This window comes from Schistocerca piceifrons, chromosome 7 (assembly GCF_021461385.2).
Source record: "Schistocerca piceifrons isolate TAMUIC-IGC-003096 chromosome 7, iqSchPice1.1, whole genome shotgun sequence".
Taxonomy (NCBI): Eukaryota; Metazoa; Arthropoda; class Insecta; order Orthoptera; family Acrididae; genus Schistocerca; species Schistocerca piceifrons.
This window is the reverse complement of record NC_060144.1, coordinates 440,400,028-440,425,611: the sequence shown is the minus strand read 5'-3', so window position 1 is coordinate 440,425,611 and position 25,584 is coordinate 440,400,028. Positions and strand designations below refer to the sequence as shown.

Sequence of the window (25,584 nt, the reverse complement as noted above, 5' to 3'; positions counted from 1 at the left end):
TTCAGCCTGTTTCTGACCACCCTACATACGTAAATACCTTTTTACATTATGTATGAATATCGAAACATACCATAGCCTAAGTAAGAGATTCGAGACACATGTTCTAAAACTGAATTATCTAAATCAATTTTTGATCTTGATTGGCATTATTTTCATCATATAACTACAAATTTTTGAATTGTATTCTTTGCATACTTTGTTCAGCTGGTGTGCTATCTCTAGAGGCAATCCTTATTCTTCGAATAATAGCGACATAATCTGCAAACAGAAGCAATTTCAGGCACTCATCATTCGCTGTCTAATTTCTATGTTTGTTTTACTGCTCTGTGTATGAAGAATGAAATCAATGTATATATTAAAAACAGTAGATGACAGTCTACACCCTTGTATTACACCTTGGTTAATAACTATTTCTTGTGATCGATTCCTGCCTGTGTTTATTACAGTTCGTGTATTTTTACAAAGTCTTTTTACAACCTCCATTAGGTGATTTTCACAACTGGAGTTACGTCGACTTTGTGATTCTGGCTGATTTGATGGAACATTTTATCTGCTTAACCATAGTCATACCAATGTATTTTCTTTAATGCGCATTGCTGGGCGGCGGAGGGTGGTAACTTTATGGCCACCAAAAAAATTTGAAAGAAGACAAAATTACGTAATTCTTGTTGACTTATATTAACAACATACTTGTTAGATTGGATTAGATTAGTTTTTCGTTCCATAGATCCGTGCTGAGGGGATCCTCGTGGATGTGGAACATGTCAATTTTTTTTCTTAAGCAGAAATAACAATACTAATGGTATCAGTATATACATCATTTGTTTCTATTAAAAAATTCGTCAATGGAGTAGAAGGAGTTGGCCACTAGTAAGTCTTTCAGACTCCTTTTAAACTGATCTTTATTTGTAACTCAATTTTTTATGTATGCTGGCAAATTATTGAAGATAAGTGTTCCTGAGTAGTGGACCCCTTTTTGAACTAAAGTAAGTGCTTTTAAGTCCTTGTGCAGATCGTTTTTGTTCCTGGTATCGTATGTATGAACTGAGCTGTTTGTTGGAAAAAGAGATATATTATTTAGGACAAATTTCATTAAGGAGTAAATATACTGAGAGGCAGTAGTTAGTAAACCCAGTTCTTTGAAGAGGTTTCTACAGGAACTGGGTATACTAACTACTGCCTCTCAGTATATTTACTGATGTGCAAATAGGATCCAGAACCTGAAAATATCTTTTAGCACACTTTTAACAATACCGAGACTCTTTCAGTAACGTGTACTACCAAGGAAGTGGGGGTACTTTATGACCACCACATAAAATTAAAAAATGAAAATTTCGTTAGGCTAATTGTTGTTAACTTTTACTCAGAACACGCTTTTTGCAGAGACGTTGATGTGTAAATGGGGTCCTGAACGTAAGCCTACCAAATACTAAATTCATTTGGGAAAGTGACAGCTACTACTAAGACTTAAATTTTTTGGTTAAATTTAACTGGAAAATTAAAATCATTTATAGAATCTGGGAGAACACTTCATTAAAAACAATAACTGTTTTTTCTAGAAATTTTAAAATATAAAGTAACTAACTAGATTACAACATTTTCGAGGGTTAATAAGTAAAATTCAGTAACAGTGTTGGATATTTCAATACGACGGCACCGCTGAAGCAGGCAGCTGTTCTGTCGACAGACGCAGCTGACGCACCGTGCGAGGGAGAGGCGGCTACGCGCAGGATCTGCGGCGCTGCGTGCGCGGCGCACGAAGGCGTTCTATGCCGTCGTGGATGGCCTGCCCTTCGAACAGGGAGCACGGGCACTCATGCAGAGCGCCGGCATCGGCAAGCTCCGGCCCAACGTGCTGCTCATGGGCTACAAGCAGGACTGGCAGAGCTGCCCCACAGACGACCTAATCGCCTACTTCAATGTCCTGCAGTGAGTACTGCTGCCAGCGGTGTGGCAGGTTTGTGACGGGCGGAAGAAATGATGGTGGAAACAAGAAGGAGGGAAAGGATTGGAGGGCATTAAAATAAGAATGACGTGGAGTTGTATCAGGAGGAATCATGTGGAGGTTCAGGTTGGGGTATCTCGGGCAACGTTTTCATAACGTCTACCTTTCCCTGGTGCAAAGACCCTTTTATCTTGCTGTCGGCTACTATCTTGTCTGATGTAGCCCCTTAGTGCTCGACTGACAGGGCAGCCCCGACCGCGTAAATATCGCATTAGACTCGCATGTTGGGCCTTCATTTCATTAACTTACATGTCGGGGCTCTCTCCGCTGTATTGTACTGTAGTGTTCTGACATCTGTCGGCAAGCAATCTAACTATGAGGAAACGCGTTTGTCGAACGCATCCCGCTGTTATTTTATTTTCACGTTTCTAGTTCACCCCGAAGGTGGTTTTCGGAATCATAACAACAAAAATGCCGAATTTATGTGGTAATCCTAAAGCGATGTTGGAAGTATTGGATGACAAATGTGAGTGATTTGAGCGATGACAACAGTAATTATAGTTCGCAAAAGCGGGACAGTGACAATGAAAATACAGAAATTTATAGAGATGAACACACACAGTCTACAAGTAGTGCTGACACTGACAACGAGCCTACTTTTGATGGATGGCGAAAATGCCTTCACAAAAACCAATTTCACTGCTGTAAATGGATTCAAACATCTCCTCAACATCCTAATGAGGTACTAGATGTTTTTATGTTGTTTTTTACTGATAACTGAGATAACAAAAAATACAAATGAGTATGCTGAAGCTCAAAAAAAGAAAAAAATTAACCACTGAAGCAAAAATTGGGAGGGTGTTACTTGTGACGAAATGAAAGTGTTCTAAAGCATAATTCTGAATAAGGGCTTGAATCCTAAGCCCATTATTCAGAAGTACTTCACTGAAGAATGGACACAAAAGTGCCCATTTTATAAAGAAGCATCCAGTTCTGAAAGATATTATTTTATATTTCTTGGATGTTCCATGCTGGCCCAATTGCAGGACATTGTCCAACTGGAGTTGTCATAAGGGGGATCTACAATGAAATGATAGTGCAGTTCTTTGACAACTAGTTCAGAGAATTTTACATTCCAAGTAGGCACACAACCATTGATGAGGGCACTGTTTGGTTCAAGGGACTTGTCATTTTCAAATGTTAAACAATCCGAACAAGCTAACGAAGTTGGGTGTGATCATTTAGGCTTTGGCTGGGAGTCAAACAGCATATGCAGTGGGATTTGGACCATACTTTAGAGTGACTACTACACTTTCATTGCCAACACCACAAACCCCATGTACAAGTAGAATAGTTATACATCTGTGTGACACTTACAAATGCTACTGGTAATGCGAGTTGTTACCGTCTATGTGGACAGATTTTACACTGGGTATGAATTCACTGTGCAGCTGCTTACATAACAACACAAGTCAACAGAACAGGAAAGGACTACCAGTTGAATTGACCAAGAAATTGAAACTGAAACAGCGTCAAGTTGCTGCCTACAGGAAAGATGAGAAAAGTAATGCCATTGGCAGAGGAAGATAAACACAACGTTGTCACTCTGAGTACTTGGCACAATACGTACACACTGCCAATGACAAGAGGGGCCAAAAATAACAAGAGATTCCTAAAGCCTGAAGTCATTTGTGACTGTACTAGAAACATGGATGGAGTGGATATATCTGTCCAGAATTGTGTATCCTACAGCTTCAGCAGGAAATCAATAAATTGGTAGCATAAGATGTTTTTCTGGCTACTGCAGACAGAAGTAGTCAGTAGGTGCACTTTGTACAATCTGGATGCTACTTCCAACGAGAAACCCAAGTTGAGCCACAAGAAATACAGTGTCACTTCTGAAAGCTGTGGTTGAACTAGTACAGATGATGAGGAGAGGCTATCAAAGCAACCACACTCCATTTACTCCAATGAAAAGAGTAACTGTAAGGATTGTGCTGTTTGCATAACAGGGAGACGAAAAGTGGTAGAAGGGAAACTGTTTACTATTGCAACACATTCCAGAAAACCAGGACTCCAACTTGGTGAAAGCTTTGAAATGTACCACATGTTGAAGAAATGTAGGGCCTAAATGATGATACACATGAAATGAAAGACAAAAATGACATGTTCATTGTTATAATGTATGTGTAATTTGTTTTACTGTGTAGTTATTAGATAGCCTTGGCATATTTCATTACTTGTAACAGAGGTTCTTTTTAGTGCAAATATCAAGTGCGGTGGCATTATGGGTGAAAAAAAATCAAGTGGAAAAGGTTAAAGTAGTTGCCATTTAGCAGCTCGTGGGCTTGACTACTCTTGCCAGCAGCATGCCAATGGAAACTTTGAGTTGTCTGCTCCCTCTGTCTTGCCACTTCCATTGCAAAAAACCATTGCAACTATGGCTTCTCAAGCAGGAAACTTATCTTGATGCAAGATTTTCAGCTATTTCAAGAAAACCCTTAATTCTGGCTCTATGAGATGTTTGCAAAGATCCATACCATATCTGAATCAACACAATTTTACATCTTTTTTTTTCATTGGATACAAACTTTGACATTCGTACTTGTTTAGTATTGACAATAATAGCCATTTCTCTATGGCCTGACAAAAAAAATTAAATACCCAGAACAGTAAGGATGAAACTAAATGAAACATCATGAGTTGAGAGGGTATGTATCTAATGTTATTTCAGTGATTACAAATTTGAATCAAATTTATGAAGCACTTGGTAGTATGGGCCCATTTATCACTATGACTTTTCATCAATGTGGCATGTATGCACGCACTGGTTTGGTTGGAAAGAGTGACAAAAAGTCTCTGTATCAGCCCCTGAGGCAAGCTGGCCCACAACCACTGTAACTGGCCTTTGAGGTCCTGGATACCAGCACTCGAATGAAGTAGACATCTGAGCTGATCCCCCACACATTCTATTGGAGACAGACTTGGGGATTTTGCTGGCCACAGGAGAAGTTCATCACATTGCAGAAAGTTCTTAGTGACATGTTCTAAGTGCAAACATGCATTGTTCTGTTGAAAAATGGCACCAAGATAATCTCACACAAGGGATAATGCATGAGGGTGCAATATGTCCCCTCATTCATACTATCCATGACCCAAAGTGATACCTGTTGGTTTCCTGCACCGTGACACAGCTGAGTCTCCAAAACATTGGATGAACAGGACCTTTCCTCAGGCCATCACCATTCTCACTTATGACGGGCATCTATGGCAGTGCAGAACCATGATTTGTCACCAAATAAAAATCGATGTCATTCATCAGCATTCCATGACACAACTCCAAACACAGCCATTTCTGGTATATTGTTAATGGCAGCCTACGCATGTGGTGGAACTGCACTAGTTTCGCTGCTGGTCTCCGACCAGTGATGCACGATGACACAAAATGTTGAAGGGAGCCAATTACTTGTCCTCAGATGGCAGGCACACAGGTAAAATGGGGGATCACACTCTGCTAGTTGCATAATATGACAAACCTCCCATGTGGTAGTCAGATGTGGTTGACTGGCTTCACGTGCCCCTGCACTCCAACAGCTGGCCACCGTCACATACAATTGCCTGTCAAATCTGAATATTGCACACTTCAACCTTCTGACGAAATGGAGACCCATAACGAGGCCCCCTTTCAAACTCTGCCCGGTGCTAGTAATGTTGCCTCACTCCTGTATGTGGCATCTCCATCTTTTTTGCAATGACTACTCAATGGCTGACATTGTTCATGCCCCTTATATACCCTAACAGGCCAGGTAACAATGCTAAATGCAAACAACAATAATACGCTCTTGTAGCCATCCTGCCTGTTACAGAGAATTATAACTCTAATTATTTATGTAACCACTGATGGTGTGTACATCAATGAAGTTATATTAACATCCAATCATGTCTTCTGGATGCTTCACTTTTATTGTAAGCCTGTGTAAATAACAAATGTGATAAGATATGAACTGAACTGAACTGAACTCCATTTGAACAGGCCTCAAAGGACCCAGCGGTACTGACTGACCACCCTGTCATCCTCAGCCAGACACAGATATGGAGGGCCATGAGGTCAACAACCCATTCTCCCAACCATTGTCACTTTTGTGACTGGAGCTGCTACTTCTCCGTCAAGCAGCTTCTCAATTGGCTCACAAGGGCTGCAAGCACCCCACTTGCCAACAGCACTTGGCAGACCCCATCCAACTTCAGTGGTCTAACGGGAACTGGTGTTCCCACTGTGACAAGACCATTGACTAATAAGTTATTCATCTTTGAAAATATACATTAGGTAGCTAGATAATTTGATAATATGAGGTTTATTCAAATGAAACCTGGTCAGTGTGTGTACCTTTGCCTTACAAGTAAGGTGGCACCACGTAACTGCGGGTATGGTGGCACAATCTATTGGTAGAGAGACTGACGTGTGCGCAAAGTTTGATGTTGCATAGCGCCAATGTGGTTTTATGCCGAAGAGAAGGTGGTCACACAAGTTATCACCCACTACCAAACATGCAGGCAAGTAAGCAGGAAGAACAAGGAGTGATTCAATTTTTGGCAGCGGAGGGAGTTGGCGGCTGTGAAATGTATCGACAGATGAAGGCTGTGTACTGTGTACAGTCTGAATCATTCAAGTGTTGTGGAATGGTGCAAATGATTTCTTGAGGGGTGTGATTCACTGGAAGAAGATGCATGCCCTGAGGAGGCTCAGTGTGTTATCACATTGCAAATGGGTGCGGAAGTGAATGCTTTAGTCTTGGACAACCGCAGAATCACCGTGGATGAGGTCCATCAGTTACTGGGTATTAGCGTGGGCACCGCCCACAGCATAATGCATCAACACTTGAACTTTCAAAAAATCTGTGTGCAGTGGGTTCCCCACCAACTGACCATCAAACAGCGCAATATCAAATGACGCTGTCTTTGAGTCACCTGCAATGTTATCACTATGAGGAATATAGCTTTCTGCCATGTATTGTCACAGGTGATGAAACATGGTGTCACCATTTTGAACCAGAAAGCAAGCATCAGAGCAAGCAGTGGAAACATCCAACTTCACCACCTCCAAAGAAATCAAAGGCCATGCATATCAGTTCTGGTAAGGTCATGATGTCATTTTTTTTACCACAAGGGCCAACTGCTTGTCAAGTTCCTGGAATGGGGAACCACCATCAATGCCCAGTGTTATCAAGCCACTTTACAGTACCTTAGATGAGCCATCAAGTCGAAACGCCAATGCATGTTGTCCAGTCGTGTTATCCTCCTGCAACGGCCAATGTGGTGAAGACGACATTGCAGTAGTTTTGGTGGAAATGCTGGAACATCCACCATATAGTCCCAACCTTTCACCATGTGACTTTCTTGTGTTTGGCTCTCTAAAACAAGCTATTCGCGGACATTGATTCGCAACAGACGACAAAGTATGTGACTGGGTCCAGGCCTGGATCCAACAGCAGCCTACTAGCTTCTTCAAGGATGGAATCGACTGGCTAGTGTAGCAATGGGATAAATGTCCCAACAGTTTTGGCGACTATTTTTGAGTATATGTACAACTACATTTTTGAGTTAATAAAATCGTTACCATTACTTTACACTAGTGACCAGATTTCATTTGAATGACCCTTATATATGAACATAAAGAAGTACTGCAGTGAGTTCAGGAATTCCAAGATATGACATGACAAATCTGAAACTTATCATCTTCCAAAACATTTGATATAACTTTGACCTTAACTAAATTTAAGAACAGATACAGAGATGACATACAATTCGTGAATTTCTATTACCTATTATATGTGATCTTTTTAGTAGACAGAGATTTTAAAATTATAATCCATTGCTGCAGAGTAGCTGTAGTAACTGCCTACAGACAGTACACTAACTGATCAAAAATATCCTGATAAATATGAGTGGACATTATATGGATGTGTCTACCCTTCACCATTATATGGATGTGTCTACCCTTCACCTTTATGACCACTTGTACTCTGCTATGGACATTTTCAGTGAGGTATCTGAATGTCTGTGGAGGAATGGCAGCCCATTCTTACTCAATAGCTGAGACCAGAGAAGGTACTGATGTTGGACCCTGGGGTCTGGAGCAAAGCCGACATTATAACTCATCCCAAAGTTGTTCCACTGGGTTTGTGTCAGTACTTTTAGCAGGCCAGTCCACTTCTGTAATGTTGTTGTCCATGAACATCGTCTCACAGATACTGTCTTACAGGGTGGTTTCTCTATGTGAAAGGGTTCCCATGAAAAACAAGTGATTGCATGACAATGAAATTTTGTGGATACATTAGTAAGGACATGCAGAAGACAAATAACAAAATAAACCATTGAAAGAAGCATTTTAATTTCCACATGAAATGGTATATTTGTTAATTGTGTGCCATGTTTCCATTCCAGGTTACAAATGCTGTACAGTGTGATGACCACCTGCATCCACAGCAGCCTGGAAACACCATTTCACAGTTGTTCACAGCACTTTTCAAATGGCGGGCTATGAAATGTTCAGCAGTCATGATACAGCTTGTGCATTGCTTAAGATTGTGCATTGCAGCTAGTATTCTCAGACATGGCGATTTGTGGCACAGTTGGTCATCAGCCTCTCCCAGTAGCAATTCCAAAATCACCAGTTAATTCAAACTTTCGGACCATGTTCTTCAACCCAGTGTGAAAAGAGAACCCCTCCATATTCTATTAATGCATTGATACTTGTGAAGAGCAACAAAAATATTGCTGTTGTTTCCATAAAAGAGCTTTACAGGTAAACCCTGCTCACTTTGTACAGACCCAAGAAGACTGTCTGTATCTGTAATTCACACTGATGCTTGTGATTCAACCGACAGAATTTTCAGTAGTAACATATATAAAAAGGATAACTGAAATATGTATCTTTTACTTCATGGTAATGTTGGGTTGATCACAATAAATGAATAAACAGTTAAGATGGAGGCATGGGGGACAAGATGAGAGAGGGAGGAGGGGTGAGGGTGCAAAGTTTAAATCTTCCCACCAGTTACCCTAGCCCTAGTTCACTAGTTCACCACTGACCATAGTAACAGTCAGTCTATGCATGTGCACACTTGTGTGTGTGTGTGTGTGTGTGTGTGTGTGTGTGTGTGTGTGCGTGCACCAGGAGAACTCTGACAAGAACAAACACAAATCAACAAGTACAGGAATTTTTTTGAAAAAAAAGGAAGAAAGAGAGAGAAGAAAAGAAAATAAGAAGAAGACTGTTTCATTGCTAAGGCAACATCACAACTGACATTATTTCTCTACATCATATCAATCAACCTCAATGTATTCATTTCATAATTAGCTTTCTGATTTCATAAAGGAAAAAGCTTTGTGGCTTTGTGCACATCCATTTTTGCAGCACCTTGCAACATTTTCATCCATCAAAATCTTGGGTTCACACTGGTTTTACTTTATAGGTCAGGACTGTATGGTGGGCACTATAGCATCCCAGAAACAAATCTTAATGCGCTGGACTGTTTTTCAAACTTCATAAGGGCAGGCATTTTTCTGATCCAAAATCTAGTGTTTTGAAAGCTTCCTTCACCTCTTCATTTTAGTATCAGAACTTGCAGTAGCTGAGAGAAGCTATCACTATTTACTCTCCAATGCATTGGTGTGTACTGAATCAGCAGTGAAGTTTGTCTTTTTAACTGCCATAGCCATAGAAGGATGTTTCCAATCACATTCTGCCACTTACTATGTGGTTCACGGTGCTGTCAACCTATGGATTACAAAACAATGCCTTTACTGAGTGACTTGCCCCCATATTGAAGAGTGTGGGGCTTACTCCATATTTATGTACAAAATATAATTAAACCAAACACCATTTTATTGCAGTATATTGCAGAATATATTAAATTGCACTTGAGAGCAGCATTTTCATTTTAAATAAAAGGATTGGGAGCAGCAGCCACAAAAATCTATAGAGATAAGTCCAAAACATTTGTTTCTAAAAATAATAGTTTTTTGGACTATGGTTATACAAATACAACCTACAAATTACTATTACTCATGGAAAAATAATGACTTGCCTGCTATCAATAACAAAATTGTCAAAGTCATTGCCAGGGTTTTCAGTCATCGTTGCTATGAAACAAATGAAATTAGCAGGCATAGTTTGATGAGAGACCGTAGTGCGTTTACCAGGGAATGGTCAGGGTGTTGTCAATGAATCTAACAGCATGGCTTCCCATATTTCCCAGCGGTGGCTGTGGGGTGTGCAAAACAGAATGTGTGTCCTCTGGCAGTGGCCAAAGCTGGATGGTCTCAGAACTCAACCAGGAAATGTCCCCTTTGCTGTCTCGATGACAAGTCCCTTTCCAGAGTGATATCATCTCATTCTCCAGCACTCTCTCCTTGTGTGTGTCCATACAGCTGGTAGGCCAGCTAATGTTCTTCTGCTGGCCAGTCAAATAATTGTTAAATATCCTTGTGAACACTTTTGTACTGCCCACAATTCTCACAGTACTAAAGCTAGATCACACACGGATTTTATTGTAGCTGGAATTCCTTAGCTGAGCAGACAGCATATGTCAATCATATATTCAGTGTGAGTCTGAGCTCCTTTCACACTTCTCAATAGCGGACACATCACTTGCAGTGTGTCAGGAATTTTTACTCTTCTGACATACAATAGCAGCAGGGTGAGAGCATCAGGCATGTGCGTTTCACCAGGGGCAGCCAGGTCCTGGAGGTGGTCAGGCTCCTTCCTCCTGTCCATTGTATACTGGCAATGTGACATCTAAGATTGAATATGTTACAAAATGTTCATCAACAATGGAGAATTTTCCAATAGGTGATTTAGTATGCCTTATAATTTTGCTCTTCTGGCAAGCAGTACATGCCTTACTCCATTGCTACATACCTACCTTCAAGTTCGGCAAGACAGATTTGGACTATATAAGCTTCACTGAAGATCTCACACTCACATGAGACACCTTATGTTAATGCATAAAAACTTTGACCCTAAATTGGTTGAAAATATTTGGAAAATGGTTTCAATTTATATACCACACCGTAATCTTGATCCACTAAGAGTAGAGAACTGCTTAAATTTCGGTGAGGCACTGCCAGTTGACTTGAGATCTTGAAGTTCTTCATCTTTCTATCATGAAATAGGTATATCATTGTAGCCCATCAGGTTTCATTCTTCCGATCTTAACAGATGATCTGCCACTACATTTGCTGTACCAGATACATGATACAAATCAGTTGTGAACTCAGAAATGTAGTGGAGATAATGGAGTTGCAATATTGAAACCTTCTCATTCTTCTGTTTGAGTATTTAAGTTAATGGGGCATGACCTGTGTAGACAGAATATGTTTTTCCTCAAAGCAGATATTGGAAATAATTTATTACTAAATAAATACTGACTCAGCAAAGTGGCACAGAAGTTAACACACTAGACTTGCAGCTGGGAGGACAACATTTGAAATTTCTGTCTCGCCATTCAAATTTAGGTTTTCCACGATAAATCTAAATGCCAGGCAAATGTTGGGATGCTCCTTTTGCAAAGGACATGGCGGATTTCCATCTCCACCCTTTTGTAATTAGATCTTATGCTCTATCTGTAATGCTTATACTGTTAATGGGATGTAAAACTTTAATCTCATTTCCTTTCTTCCTAAATAAATACTGAGAGGTTTCCTGTCCTAAGTGGAATAATTATCCTGGATAAGAGGAAACTTCTTTGAAAAGAAATCAACAGGTTTCCAGATCCCACCTTGTTTCAGTTGTAGGGCTGCACCTGCAGCAAAGTTTGTTGCACCCACATACAATGCAAGTTCAAGCTTCACATTTGGGAAACTTAATAGTTTAGCTTGTGTCAGATTTTCCTTGCAATTTTCAAATTGTTCAGTTGCTTCTGGATACCAGTTGACATCCCTTCTGCCATTTTTCTTAATTCACATCAGATAGCCATTTAGAAGAGCTTGGTTTTATGCAGCTTATTGTAGGTGACAGACATATAAGTTGAACTAGCCAAGAATTGCAATTATTTCAATGTTTCTGGACAAGGTGTCTTTACTATGGTTGTTATTCTATCAAAGCCTGGTTTGATGCTTTCTGGCATAATGAAGTGTTGCATTTTAAATATGTTCACTTTATTCACAACATTTCATAATATAATGTACAATGGCACATAACAGCCCATGAAAACACTGAAAGGCAAAATCAAGGAAGAATTATATAATACAAAGAATAAACATGCATCAGTAGTCATGCTGTGAAGGGCAAATAGGGCAAATGCTTTGTGTCTTGATCACATTGGACATTAGGGTGCACAATCGCTTCATCACCCCCCCCCCCCCCCCCCAAGTTCTAACAAAATATTCTGTTGAAGCACACGTGTTGGCAAAATCAGCTGTCACACAATCTGGACAAGATTGCTGTTGACTCATCAGGTTTGTTGTCCGATGTCTCTTGTGGCTTGTTCATGACGGGCAGTGGAGTGGCGGACAATTCTGTCATTTCCGTGGTAGATCCACCATGTGATCTGTTTGTAACAGCTTAGGAAGTGCAGAAATTTGGTTTAAGGCAGTCAACATAGACTGTAGCTGGATTACCAATAATACCAATCTTAAACATAGTCTCACCCCAGCTGAGGACTGCATGAAGTCCATCCTACAGTGGCTGTAGAGGCTTGTGCACAGTAGACTGTCACATTTCCAAAGGTCAGTGAAGATAAAATGGTGGTGGGACTGTTGGTCTCTCATTGTAATAGTATGTAGTTGCCACATTTGTGAATGCAGATTGTGGACGAAGTCGAATACCCTTATAAAGTCATTTGGAATGTTGCCAAGGAACTCACTAGGCAGTAGAATCAGTTGACCATCTGTGAGATCTGCTTCTGCAGCTCTTAGATCTTCCTAGATGGACACATGGAGGACCAGGAAGACAACTGGCACTGTTTCCAAAGGTGTGACTCAGGCACTGAAGGGATACTTTTAATTGTTGGTGTAGACATTCAGTTAAACCATTAAAGTGATACACTATAGTGTGGATATGTTTCATGCTTATTAAGATGTCGAGTACTTTAAACAGGTAAGATTCAAATTGCCTGCCTTGGTCAGTAGTTATACAAAAGGGTACACACACTGGTGTACAAGTGCCTTGCAGTCTTTGTCTATATTTGGCCACACAAAAACTCGCTTAACCAGGTTTGTCGCGCCATGGACCCCTGGCTGAGACAATCATGCAACTATGTGATTGCCTGGTGTAAAAAGTTAGTTATCACAAATGGTCATGCCTTTGATGTAGAAACATCACAATATAACAATAAGATTGACAGTGGTAGGACATGATGAAACTGTATACCAAAAGGCTGCCAGTAAATCTTGCAGCTCATTGTTGAATTGCTGTGCATGTAATTGCTTTTGCATGGGAGAGGGGGAGCATCTGCTGGTATATTCAACTCTTCCGTAATGTGGACGGTGAGTCATGAATTGCCCCATGTAGTCCAAAAGGTGCATTTGACATGCCAATACTTTGTCTGGTCTCTCATGGAAAGCATACATCAATAGCATGTGGTCAGTGACCATCATAAACTGTTGACCTATGAGAATATGACAGACTCTCTTAATGGAAGCATACACTGCATACAACTTGTGATCATACGTTGACTAGCTCTGCTGCAACAGTGTCTCTTCTGGCTGAAGAATGCTCAGGCCTTCTGTCTTGATCTATTTGTTTCTTAAGTACAGCACCTATTGTAGTCATAGATGTATCAAATATTAGAGTGAGAAGCGCTTGTGGAACAAGGTGTGATAATGCAGCCTCAGTGATAGCGGTCTTCAGTTTGATAAAGGCTTTCTCAGCCTCAATACTCCACGTTAGTTTGTCATTCAGTTTCGGTGAAGTTCACAAGAGTTTGTTCAGTGGAATGACCAAGAGCGTATGGTTGCATATGAAATGATAATAGACATTAATGATGATGAGGACTCATCACAACTCATGAACTGTTGCAGGTAGTGGGAAGTTAGTTATGGCTTCTGATTTCTCCTGTGGTGACCATATTCCTTGAGTGTATAGCTGATGCAGCCCCAGAATCTGACTTCTGCTGCTTCAAACATGCATTCCAATGGATTTGTGAATAATCCGTATGAACAGAGGCCAGTACAGATTTGGCATAAATGTTCCTGGTTTTCCATTTCAAGGCTAGACATCGTCAGTCTAGATACAGAAGAAGTTGAAAGCATGCATAACTTTGTTGATAAAGTTCTGAAAGCGTGCAGCATTCCGTAGCCCAAAAGGCATCCTAGTAAATTCGAAATGACTAAATTGAGTACCAACAGTGGTTTTTAACTACACTATGTGATCAAAAGTATCTGCACACCCCTAAAAACCATATGTTTTCATATTAGGTGCATTGTGATGCCACCTACTGCCAGCTACTCCATATCAGCCATGTCAGTAGTCATTAGATATTGTGAAAGAGCAGAATGGGGTGCTCTGAGGAACTCATGGACTTCAAACATGCTCAGGTGATTGAGTGTCACTTGTGTCACACATCTGTACATGAGATTTCCATACTCCTAAACATCCCTAGGTCCTCTGTTTCTGATGTGGTAGTGAAATGGAAACAGGAAGGGACACGTACAGCACAAAAGCGTACTGGCCGACCTCGTCTGTTGACTGAAAGAGACCGCCGACAGTTGAAGAGGGTCGTAATGTGTAATAGGCAGACATCTGTCCAGACCATCACACAGGAATTACAAACTGCATCAGGATCCAGTGCAAGTACTATGACAGTTAGGTGGAAGGTGAGAAAACTTGGATTTCATGGTTGAGCAGCTGCTCATAAGCCACACATCATGCCGGTAAATGGCAAATGACACCTCGCTTGGTGTAAGGAGTGTAAACATTGGACAGTTGAACAGTGGAAAAATGTTGTGTGGAGTGACAAATCAAGTTACACAATGTAGCGATCCGATGGCATGGTGTGGGTATGGCGAATGCCCAGTGAACATCATCTGCCAGCATGTGTAGTGCCAACAGTAAAATTTGGAGGTGGTGGTGTTATGGTGTGGTCATGTATTTCATGGAGGGGGCTTCCACCCTTGTTGTTTTGCATGGCACAATCACAGCACAGGCCTACATTGATGTTTTAAGCACCTTCTTGCTTCCCACTGTTGAAGAGCAATTTGGGGATGGCAATTGCATCTTTCAACATGATCGAGCACCTGTTCATAATGCACAGCCTGTGGCTGAGTGGTTACATGACAATAATGTCCCTGTAATGAACAGGCCTGCACAGAGTCCTGACCTGAATCCTGTAGAACACCTTTGGGATGTTTTGGAATGCCGACTTTGTGCCAGGCCTCACCGACCAACATTGATACCTCTCCTCAGTGCAGGACTCCATGAAGAATGGGCTGCCATTCCTGCACCTGATTGAACATATGCCTGTGAGAGTGGAAGCTGTCATCAAGACTAAGGGTGGGCCAACACCATATTGAATTCCAGCATTACTGATGGAGGGTGCCACGAACTTGTAAGTCATTTTCAGCCAGGTGTCCAGATATTTTTGATCACATAATGTATATCTTCTGAAGCAACAGGTATTTGATAAAATGCATGTACTAAGTCTAATGTGAAAAGACATGCTTGCTGTGGATGTTAAAATTAAAATCTTCAGTGTGTGGGACTGGATTATTATTAGCAGCTACTGATTGACATGTGACAGCTTCCTTGAGCAAGCATGAAGAAAACACTTGCTTTGCTTCTTTCAGTTTCTCCAGTGTTAAGCAATGAGGTCAAGCGTGAATCGGCAGATCTGGCATTGTTAGTATGTATTGCATTATTGAAAGCTGTACCAGTGCTAATGCGGGCAGATGCCTTGTAATCTCCGAGAACTGCTTAAGGAGTTCTAAATACAGAAAATCACCTGTGATCATTTGTACAGCAGTGTCATCAACACAGCATAAGCATCCATAGCTGGCTAAATTACTGGTAATGTCGAGGAGGTGACAATGATAAAGGCCCAGCAGCACTCCCTAAATTGACAAAAAGTCTGCTCTGAGGATATGGAGCACAACATCTGTCACTCAAACTTCTGACAGAGGCCTAAGTTTAGTGACACTGTCACACCTGGACTGTAGAACATTGATGGCAAAGAGGCAACAGTTATCACTGATGCAGTGAGGCAGATGAAAAGATGGGTACACTGATATGTCATCACTTGTGTCCACTAGAAATTGCAGTTTTGGGTAGTGCTCTGTGGCAGTTGATGGCTGCTGTTTGGAGAGCCAGTCACTGCCATTACTGACTACCATGCACATTTCCCATCTCTCACAGGGAACTGCATTTCCATGCGTCAGAACCAAACCACCTATGGTACCTACAAATCTGAAGATGATTGGCTGCATTTCCTCGGTTAGCAGTGACACTGTGACTGGTGACTCTAATGCTTTGTTTGCAGAACAGTGACTTGCACAGTTAGTTCAGTGATTTGTGCTTGTAGTGAGTTATGAGTACTGTCTGACTGTAGGCATACAGCTGCTGCACATGTGGATGGGTACATCTCTGTGATGCAGTCTGCAGTTTTTGCAAGTGTGCCAAGATCACTGATGTATATTGTCACTATCTTCTGCACATCTGGTGGTAGGTGTGACAGCCAGATATTCCATAGAATGTCTTCACTGACAGTGTTACTTGCTCGAGTCCACAGGTGATGCAGCAACTGTGAAGGGGTGCACCACCTAACTCCTCAGTACGAAGTATCTTTCCTAGACATTTTGTTTTGGACTGTGACAAGTGGGTGATTAAGGTGTTTTTAATGGACGAGTAACAATCAGTGCTCAGCAGTGAATCCAACATGTCCTGTACTTCTGTAGCCATATCTTCATTCAACGCAGTGAAACCGTAACTGTACTTAGCTTTAGTGGCAGCTATGTGAGTTAGTGCAAGCTGGCTGTCAACTTGTGCAAACCACAAGACTGTGTTTCACAGCCAGAGTTGTGGTGCTTTGATGTCACTTGGGTAATTAGTGTGCTCAAAGGCATGTCAACAGTTGGTGGCAGGTCCTGCGTTGCAAAATTATGATTCAGTATAAGAAAGGTGTTTGGTATAATTGCTGCGGTTGTTTCATGTTTGACATTTGAAGCGACACTGTACAAAGTGTCAGTTAATGACAGAGATCGAGTTGGGGACACCAGAAAACTGGGGTTTACATATGGTCATATTATTGGAAACTTTTAATAATAAAAGGTACAAGGATACACAATAGCCTGAAAAAAAGGAATAATTGTATAAACAAAGAATAAATGTGTCAGCAGTCATGTTGTGGAGCATAAACACTTTGTTTCTTTAGCATGTTTGACAATGTGGTGCATGATCACTTCAGATGTATCACAAAGAGCTTATTTTCTGAGTGCCAAACATAGATTTGCCAACATTAATCCTTCTACCTGTTACATGCTGCAAGTGTTCTCCTTCTGAACTAGATACCATCAGTGTGTCATTTATGCAGGCAAAACAGAAATCTTATCCTTGGAGTACTTCATTAATGAATCTTTGAAAAGTGCTAGGTGCAGTCCTAAGTCCAAATAGCATAAACTTAAGTTCATGAAGGCCAAATGGAATGATAATTGCCATTTTTGTATATCTTCTTCTGCTAGTGGTATTTGATAGTAAGCTTTCAAAAGATCAAACTACTTAAAAAATGTTTTCTTGCCAGAAAGGATTAAGTTGACTTCATCTGTTCATGGAATTTGTGGAACTGTATAATGGTCTGGCAGGGCACAGTCATCAAGACAGAACTAATTTCCACAAACATGTCATTTGATGTACTAACCGTATGTTGTGTAATGGCCATTGTGATTTAGACACCCCCGTCCCTCCCCCTCCCCCTCCCCCCCCTCCTCCTCTCTCTCTCTCTCTCTCTCTCTCTCTCTCTCTCTCTCTCTCTCTCTATCTCTCTCTGTACCAAGAAAATTATGACAAATAGAATTCCACCCCATTAATCATGTTGGTACCACCTATTGTCCATCACAGTTGTCAAGACTATATTATTACAACAGTCAATAATATAAATGTTGTTACCTCATTTTATTAGGCACAAGTCCTTCTGTAGTCTTCTGGATGACATACTTATTTGTTGATATCTGCAGGAATTCTTTAACAACTGCTCTCTTACATCTGATAACTGTCAACTTAAGAAATAATTTTTCTCCTCACAGCCACGCTTTCGACAACCGCATGGCGGCAACAATTCTGCGCATGCGTGCTGGCCTGGACTACTCACGACTGATAGAAGAGATTGAAGAGAAGGACAAGGATCATGGCAGCCTCTCAGCAACAGTTCTGCGGCGTGCTGATTCTTCACTTGTCTACTTGCCATCCCATGGCTCCGACTCAGACCTCAGCAATACAAGAGTCCTTGCTGCATCTGCCTCACAACTGTCAGTCATCTCCAGTGCTGGTTAGTGAAGCACTTCACCATCTTTGGTGTGATTATTTCTGGAAATAAATTTAGGTACAGCTGTCAATAGTAGTATAGTAAATAGTGAGAAAAGTTCCCTCACTTGTCTAATATGCTTGGAGTGCCAAATATGTGTCATTGACAAGTGTAATATGTGTATTATTACAGCACTTACATTATCCTTCCAATGAAGAATGACTTTTTGGGAAAAGTCTGTCAACTGACTTAAACTGTATGTGCTGTAAAACACATTCTGTGGTCTTATTGTGTGATGAGCTTTTTGTTCTCGGAATGTCTACACATGGCAGCACAGAGGGATGTTGCAACTCATTACAAAGTGTTGCTGTAGACAATGAATAAAACTGTATTGCCCCTGAAACAGAACCATGTCATAGACTGTAGGAGAGCTGTTATTGAAATACATGATACAACGTTACTCACAGCCAGCTTCCAGAAGAAGACCAAATAGCATTAGCTGCTGTTAGTTAATAGAGGAATATTTTGTTGTTGAAGTTTGTAATGGAATCAGAGAGTTGGATGCTGAAAGCAGAGGTAATAGCTCACTGCACTGGGTGCTCTAAGCCTGTAACCAGCCAAAAGTTATGTCCAAGAGCCTTATTGATTAAATTCAAATATATTAACACCAGTTATATCAATCATTTTCTGTTTCATGTAGTTTTCATGAATTATTGGACACAGTCAGTACTCATGATTAGGTCTAGTAATACACCTTTACAAAATTCCATGCCTCTACTTCTGGAATCAGCAACAGAGCACTCATCACACAATGAGTTTGATTAAAACTGTCACAGAATAAGTACACAGTTCAAGGACTAAAAATGTATGCTATGACAAATAGCTCATTACTAACATCACCAATCTCTTTTTCATATACATTTTGTGACAAAGGAGCTTACTCTTTAATGCCTGTAAAGTAAGTGACAGGAGAACTTTATGTTGTCATATATTGAGTTTCTTCTAGCTTCATTCATGCATGCAGAGTGGGGAGAGTGGCTGGTTGTGTGCCTCTGTATGAGCTGTAATCAGTCTACTTTATTTTCATGGTATCTGTGGGAATGATGTACAGCAAATGTGACTAAAGAAAATTTGTAGATTCCATTCTAAAAAAAATGTGCTTAGCCTTTTTAAATTACGTATGAAAGTGCCTTATTGACTGCCTGTCAGTTACGCTACTCTCTCCCATAAGGCAAACAGACTTTTCATCATTCTCACTGCTCTTCTTTGTATGGATTTGATGTCCTCTTTTAATCACACCTAGTGCTGATTCCATGCTTGATAATTAGTCCACTATGGACTACACAAATATTTTATTGAAAACCTCTCTTGGAGAGACATTCTAGTTTCCTAGTATCTTACCATGAACAGCAATAAACAGAAGCTCACCATTTGCTTTATGCATGATTTATGATTCACCTATATGATTGTTTCACTTCATAAATCCAATTGTAGATATTTGTGTGACAAGACCACAGATGTGACTCACTAACCTACAGTCAAAGCACAAGACATTTTTATGTTTCATGAAATGCACACCTTCACTTTTTTCTACATTAAGTGCTCGTTCTAATCGGTATCAGTTTCATATTCTGTCCAAATCCAACTGAATAAAGACATAGGTCAATTTCTTGATGAGTTTACCACATAAATAAACATGTATTCTGCCGGAAGTCTGGGATTGGTAATCACTCAACCACAAAGTCCCCCTTTGATTGTTGGACACTAATAAGTCAGCAACCACAAGAACAAGAATTTGCAGGAAATGATTCACACTTTCCCACTGAATGCATGAATAAGACCAGATATTGCTGCAGTGTGCAGAACAACAGTCTCCATCTCTGTTGTCAAATAGCAGCTTTCAATTTACAGCACACTGCAATATTGCTGGGAATTCAATACCCATTTATGTAAGGCTTTGAGTAGCATAATCCCCAGGCCATCTGAAAGAACAGCCAACATGATCATTCTGGAACATAAGGTTTGTTTGATCTTCTTGCCAGGGGAACCTAGAAACTTGGATATGTTCATTCCACAGAGACAAACTTTGTCTCTGGGGTGTAGCGATCAACCCATTTCTTGTCCCCATCACAATATACAACAAAAATCCATTTAAATCCTCCTTATTGTGATAGAGGTGATATCGACTGATGCTAATATTTTAAGAAACATGATAGGGAGTTGTAAGTTATGCACTCACTGTACTGCCAGCATGTGGTGGTGGATGATGTCCTCAATAATGTAGTGCATTGGAGGATAGAGTTGGGCAGCATTAGTTATGATGACTTACCAAAGAGTGACAGTCTTGGAATTCACACACTTCATTTTGTGTGTGCAGTCAATGTTGCTGGCATCCTGGCCACTATTCATCTGGCACTTTCTCATCTTTCCTGCTGTTGTGCACTTCATTTAGTATGAATGGGTTCATTATTTGCACACTGCTGTTAATAATCTGCCACATCCTATCAGATAGGTGTCTAGTTTTCTAATTTTTAGATTTCCTCATAGCTTTAAAAGTTAATTCTTTTAGCTTACATTAAAAGGGAGGAATGTAGCAATGCAATCGATAACTGGTTGTAAGGTCATGATATGCTGTTTTGTTCGTGGAATTTACTTAATGGATTAAAAGAGATAATGTCTTGAATGTACTCAAACACACTGCCTGACAAAAAGCATGAAGCACCCAGAAGTGGAGGAGGAAACAAAATGATACTTCATTGGCTGAGAGGGTATGTGATGTTATTTCAGTGATCATGAAATCAAGTCAAATTTACAAAGAACTTAGCAGTATGAGTCCATTTAGCAGTATGACATTGCACCTCACCTGGCCAGGATGCATGCACTGATTCAGTTGGGAATGGTGTCATAAAGTATTGCATTTTCTTCTGAGGCAAGCTGGCACACAACTGTTGTAACTGGCTGGTTGGTTTTGGGGGAAGGAACCAAACAGCAAGGCCATCTGTCCTGTCAGATTTGGAAGCAATTCAGTCATGCCCTTTCAAAGAAACTATATCAGCATTTGTCTGAAGTGATTTCCCTAACTCACAGAAAACCTAAATCAGGATGAACCATTGTCCTCCTGGATGTGAGTCAAGTGTGCTAACAACTGCCCATCTCACTCAGTGTGTTGTAACTGGTCCTTAATATCCTGGATACTGGCACCAGGATGAAAATGATGTCCAAGTTGCCCCCACACATGTTCTTTTGGGGACATATTTGAGGATTTTACTGGCCACAGAACAAATTCAACATCATACAGACAGTTCATAAGGACATTTGCTATGTGTGAACATGCATTTTCCTTTTGCAAAATGGCACCATGATATTGTCACATGAGAGGTAGGCAATACACAAGGACATAGGATGTCCATGATGTACCATTATGCCATCAGAGCTCCCTCAGTCATTACCAGATGTGAATTAAAGTCATACTCGATGGCTCCCCACACTATGATGTCAGGAGTAACACTGCTGTGCCTTGCCAAAAATAGTGGAAGAAAAGGACTCTCACCAGGTCACCACTGGTGCTCACTGGGGTAGTGCAAAACCATGATTCACCAGTGAACACAACACAGTGCAACTCCACTCATTAGCTGTCCATTATTCCCAGTTACAGCACCACTCCAAATGCAGCAATTTTCTGTTGTGGTTTAAATGCCAGCCTACACATAGGATACACATTTTCTATTCTGGGTGGTGCTTGCTCCATCCAAAGGTGTGGGATGATGCAGCATTTTGCAGGAAGTCCGTACCTTGTTCTTGGATGGCAGACACAGGTGTGAAGTGGGTACAGTGTGCCTGGTACACTATACATTGATCATCCCTAGCAGTAGTCAGATGTGGTCAGCTGGAATCTTGTTGACGAGTGTGCCATCCATCACATTCCCATTCAACCCAACAATGGGCCGCTGTCACATCTGAATGCCCCACAAATCTGGATATTGCACAAATTAGGCAGCTGACCTAATGGAGACCAACAATAAGGCCCTGTTCAAAATCTTTCAAGCACTGATAATGCTGTCTCATATAAGTATGCAGCATCTTCATGTCCTTCACAGTGACCACTCAATGTCTGACACCGTTCATGTCCCTTATATGCCCTATCAGTCCAGGTAGCAACAGTAAATACCAACAACAACTCACACTCGTGGCTGTAATACCTGTTACAGAGAATTGCAACTCTAATTATTTATATACCTGCTGATAGTGTGTAAATGCATGAAGTTCCATTGACTCTAACCGTGTCTTCTGGGTGCTTCAGTTTTTTGTCAGTGAGTATAGCTTTAGAAAAATTTACAGAAAGCCATAATGATGCTGACTTCAGTAAATCATATTGGTCACTTTCCAACAGGGTGTCTGAATATGGTAACTACAGGATGCACAAATTCACTACTGTGAATAGACACAAATAAAAGTTCATAAATCATCCTAGCCTCCAGAAATATTATGTACTTTTGTATGCATGTATTGTCAGTATTGAAATTTTGCCTCCCAAAAGTAAGTAAAGGCCAGCAGCCATGATGATTGAAACTAAGAAGGAAATTATATTGTATATTTCAGTTTATTAGAGTGGTAAGTACTTTTCAGGCATCCTGTTTGTGTTAGTGTAAGAGATAAGGCAGTCAATTTATTTTTTAATAGAGGGTAGAAATTCCTGCTATCTCATAGTCCACAAATGTTATTTCAATTCAAAGTCCCACACAATGGATGGAAACCAATGAAATAATTTGCTTTATCATGTGTTGCAGACTCCACAGCTTATCTGCCAACTGACAGCATCACACCAAACCGCCGTTTTAATGTCAACAACCACAGCCCACGCTCTGTACTCAAATCAAAGAAAAGGAACCTAGCATCACAGTTTGCTACTGCTTTGTAAGTTGATACCAAAAAATAACTAAATACATTTAACATCAAAGCCACAAATTTTAAGTTGTTGTATGGTTGATCTCCAAAAATGGTTCTATCACAGCTTAATAGTGGAAACATCATTTTCATTAGTTTTCAAAGTATAAGACTAGCTCTTTTCTGAACTCCTAGTGGACTCTATTACCCTTGTGGATGTTATGGGACAGTTGATGGAATTCTGAAACCTATCCTGTTGTCTCTGGCTATATTGCTAGATTGCGAGAAGGGTTTCACTTCTGGTAGTCTAGTATGTGCACCCTGTTCTCAAAATGGACTGCTCCTTAAACTAACAGTATCAACATCTCTGATGTACCGATAGTCTTACACACACACACACAAAAAAAGTCTTTGAAAATTATTTGAAAATGTTGAACTAGATGTTGTCATATGATAGAATGACTATAAAGTGTGTGGTTTGCCTTGCTCAGCACCCATTTTCAATAATGCATTGCCTCAAGGATAGATGAAAATCAGAAGTAGTCAGTGGGATGTGGTTTACCTGTCACTTTTCATTGCACTGAGGTAGACTGCATTTTTTGTCCCATGCATCTTCCCACTATCATCTGTTAGAGTCCAGCAACTGCCATCTCCTGCCCTTTCAAATGCAGCATTCATATGATTAATGAACTTAGCTGCAACTACTGGACCACATTTTATGTGGTTATGACAACTAACAAGCTGTCTGTCCACATGAATGGCCACCACCAAACTGTGGCCAAGAGATAGCTGGAGCACCCAGTTGCAGAACATGTCACCCAGCATAAAGTGCTTATTTGAATGACTGCTACACAGCTTGTGCCTCCCGTATTCTTTCCACAAACACCAGCTTTTCTGAATTGTGCCAGTGGGAACTCTCCCTACAACAAATTCTTCGTTTCTGTAACACTACTGGTCCCAACCTTGTCCCTGTCCTCCCTGCCCAGTGCCCAGAGACAGTAGCCAAGTTTGTAACTTGTTGTTGTTGTTATTGTTATTGTTATTGTTGTTGTTGTGTGAATGAGTGAGAGTTTTACTTCTGAGGAAAGACTTTCTCTGAAATCTTTCTCATTGGGCCTGTCTGCAACTCAGTGCCTCTTCTATGAGGTGAGTAGCAATGTATCTTTTCTACATTGTTGTTATTTTCAGTTTACATTTAATTTACACTTTCTTCTTCAAGAGTCACCTAAAAGCATATTTGCAATGGCTTAACTCATGTCAACCACACAATTTAATTTTTCACTTGTCTCATTTTATTTGTCTGCACCAAACTTCCCCAATTCTCTGTTGTTCCACACATTCACTATTAACTGTATTATTGTCTTCCAATATGATTAAATTCACATTCCATTTGATATATTGTAAATAACTGTTCCCCATTATTAAACATTTAATAATATGAAAGTTACACACAGTTGTAGATAAACAGCAGTTGTAGAGTAAGCAGCAGTTTTTGTGGTAACTGAAGAGGCCTGCAAAAGAAAAACTGATAATCCAAAATAACATAGATATAGAGTAATTACACAATATATGTTTGGTTAGATTGATATAAAGGAACATTAATACAACAAGATAAAGCCATTTATATAGTATGCAGTGCTTTCTAGCAGTACATAGGGAACAATTTATTATCATCAAGTGGTGCTTCAAAAACACAACCGATTAAGTTATCAGACACGTCTGAACTAAACTGAGCCCTAGCACTTTCTTCCGCCAGCCACTTCAATTTTATTATGTCATTTTTACCTCAACAAACATAAATAGTACATATAAATTTGGTATTGGTCAATGTCAGTTTCTAATAGTTGATTCTTGGTGTTAATGTACACCTTGACCTGTGTTCCACATCCCTGAAGTGTGTCCTTCATAATGATATCTCTGGAACATGAACCATCTAATGAACAAATGAAATGAATAAAGTAAATTATTCCCATCACTGAGCTAGATTAATCATCTTTATAAATGTTTTGTCAATCTGCAGTGCATCTTCTGACCAGAAGATGAAATGAGGGTATCATACCTTCCAAAACATCATTAATGTATTGGAAACTGATGTGACAAAAACATCTTTATGGAATTAATACATTGTTTCACTCTTATGAAAACGACAATTGCTACTCATCATATAGCGGAGACACTGAATCGCAGATACGCACAACAGAAAGACTGTTAGAAAGTGAGCTTAAGGCCAACAAGGCCTTGTCGAAAATAAACAAAAACAAAAAACGCACTCACAACTCACACTTATGACAACAATCTTTG

General features: G+C 40.3%; 1 protein-coding gene across 1 annotated transcript in view; it reads left to right on the top strand.

The window, feature by feature from the left end:
- LOC124804991 (bumetanide-sensitive sodium-(potassium)-chloride cotransporter) overlaps positions 1-25,584 on the top strand; it is a 309,377-nt gene that overhangs the window by 268,816 nt on the left and 14,977 nt on the right. Inside the window, exons 13-15 of the mRNA XM_047265384.1 lie at positions 1,688-1,929; positions 18,182-18,423; positions 23,187-23,313. Coding sequence (XP_047121340.1) covers positions 1,688-1,929; positions 18,182-18,423; positions 23,187-23,313 — 611 coding nt within the window. The remainder of the gene's footprint in view (positions 1-1,687; positions 1,930-18,181; positions 18,424-23,186; positions 23,314-25,584) is intronic.